Here is a 1563-nt window from a genome sequence, read left to right as displayed (position 1 = left end):
TACACTGTCGGGCGACATTTACGAAAACCAAACACCTTAATGTCGACCGACCGACGACCGACTTGACAAACCGTCTGCTGATGGTCGGATGATAATCGAAGGTTGGGTTGGTCGACGGACTATTCAATGACTGCTTCAATTGAAGAAATCGGCAACAGACGCAGAAAAAAATATAATTGGGCCCAACGAACACGAAATTGGTCGGCCGACAAAAAAGAGGTCAAAATCGGGCAAGAAAACGGCCGATGAACTGTCGACTGTCGCCAAAATAACCCCATTTTTGCCTTAAAGACCTCGGCCGACGGTCGTTTTTTTTGGATATATGACTGGGGTTTAAGGGAAATGTGTTGTGTTTTTTAAATAAATGTTTTAGGAAACAAACTGACAGTACTATACACTTTTGTGTTGAGAAGCATTATCTATTCAGTATGTTAAAACCACTGTCGTTCATCCTACTATTTGTCTACCTGGCTTATGGCAATGAATCATGTGACCGGAAGGAGATGGAAGATACAATATGTAGCCTCTGTGGACAAAGAAAAGGAAATCATCTAACTGGATCAGGTAAATTACATTATTGTCTTTAAGGGAAGTTCTTATTAGTTAACATCTTCTATTAATATCTCTGGTCAGAAAACATTTTTATTGACCTCATATTACTTACCCAATCTTATAAAATAACTTACATTATGTTATGTATTTTTCTTCTCTCTAATGATCTGAACAAAAACCAAAACAATTAGCAACTTCCGTTTATATAACTATATAGTTTTCTTCAACACTCTAATAAAAGTGGAATAAAAGTTGTCTTAATTTATCAGGTAAACAAGTTGCATTTTATGCATCCATGTCTAGCAACGTCCAGATCAAGACATTTTCCAAATATAAAATATTTGTTTATGATCGTGTTGAGACAAACATTGGAAACGGATATGACGCCAAATCGGGAAAATTCATCGCTCCAGAAAGCGGGGTTTACGTCATACACACAACGACTGTTGCGTTCGATAGATCCTACAGCATTATAGAAATAGTACAAAATGGCGTCATTAAGGACGTGGGATTGGCTGACGCCTACAACCACAGCGACAGAGCTTCTTCCTCTACCTTAACAATTTTGAATTTGAAGAAAGGAGATGTCGTAAATACTAGAGTCGGCTCATCCTATGGAGGACACTACCTAGAGAGCAACACATGGGCGCGAATGAGTTTCTCCGGATTTAAACTCATGTAAAATGAATTATCTGGAATTAAATTGTTGTCTTTGAAGATAATCATTTAGCAACTTCTGATTTAATGCTTCATTACTAATATAGGTTGTCGCCCGCGTGGCGCAGTGGTTAGAGCGTTCGCTCTAGAGTCAAAGAGTAAGGAGTTGACCCTTACGTCGCGGGTTCGAATCCCACTTTGGGACGTGGAGACCGGTCCTTCGGATGAGACCGTATAAACCGAGGTCCCGTGTCGCAGTAGATGCTAACACGAAAAAGATCCCTCACTGCTCAATGGCCCTGAGTGCCGAGTATAGGTAAAAATTTGCAGCACTCCACCGGCAAGTGGTGGCGT

At 40.3% G+C, this 1563-nt stretch overlaps 1 protein-coding gene across 1 annotated transcript; it reads left to right on the top strand.

The window, feature by feature from the left end:
• The first annotated feature begins 428 nt into the window (after nucleotides 1-428).
• LOC133201070 (complement C1q-like protein 4) lies at nucleotides 429-1240 on the top strand. Its single transcript, XM_061336871.1, has 2 exons — nucleotides 429-564; nucleotides 822-1240. The coding sequence occupies exons 1-2, from the start codon at nucleotides 429-431 to the stop codon at nucleotides 1232-1234; spliced, it is 549 nt and encodes a 182-aa protein (XP_061192855.1). The 3' UTR covers nucleotides 1235-1240.
• Nucleotides 1241-1563: the final 323 nt, after the last annotated feature.

The sequence above is a fragment of the Saccostrea echinata genome, unplaced genomic scaffold (assembly GCF_033153115.1).
Source record: "Saccostrea echinata isolate AGI-Se365-2 ecotype Australia unplaced genomic scaffold, CSIRO_AGI_Sech_v1 ptg000042l, whole genome shotgun sequence".
Classification (NCBI taxonomy): domain Eukaryota; kingdom Metazoa; phylum Mollusca; class Bivalvia; order Ostreida; family Ostreidae; genus Saccostrea; species Saccostrea echinata.
Note: the sequence above shows the minus strand (reverse complement) of the source record. Positions and strands in the feature narration are given on the sequence as shown.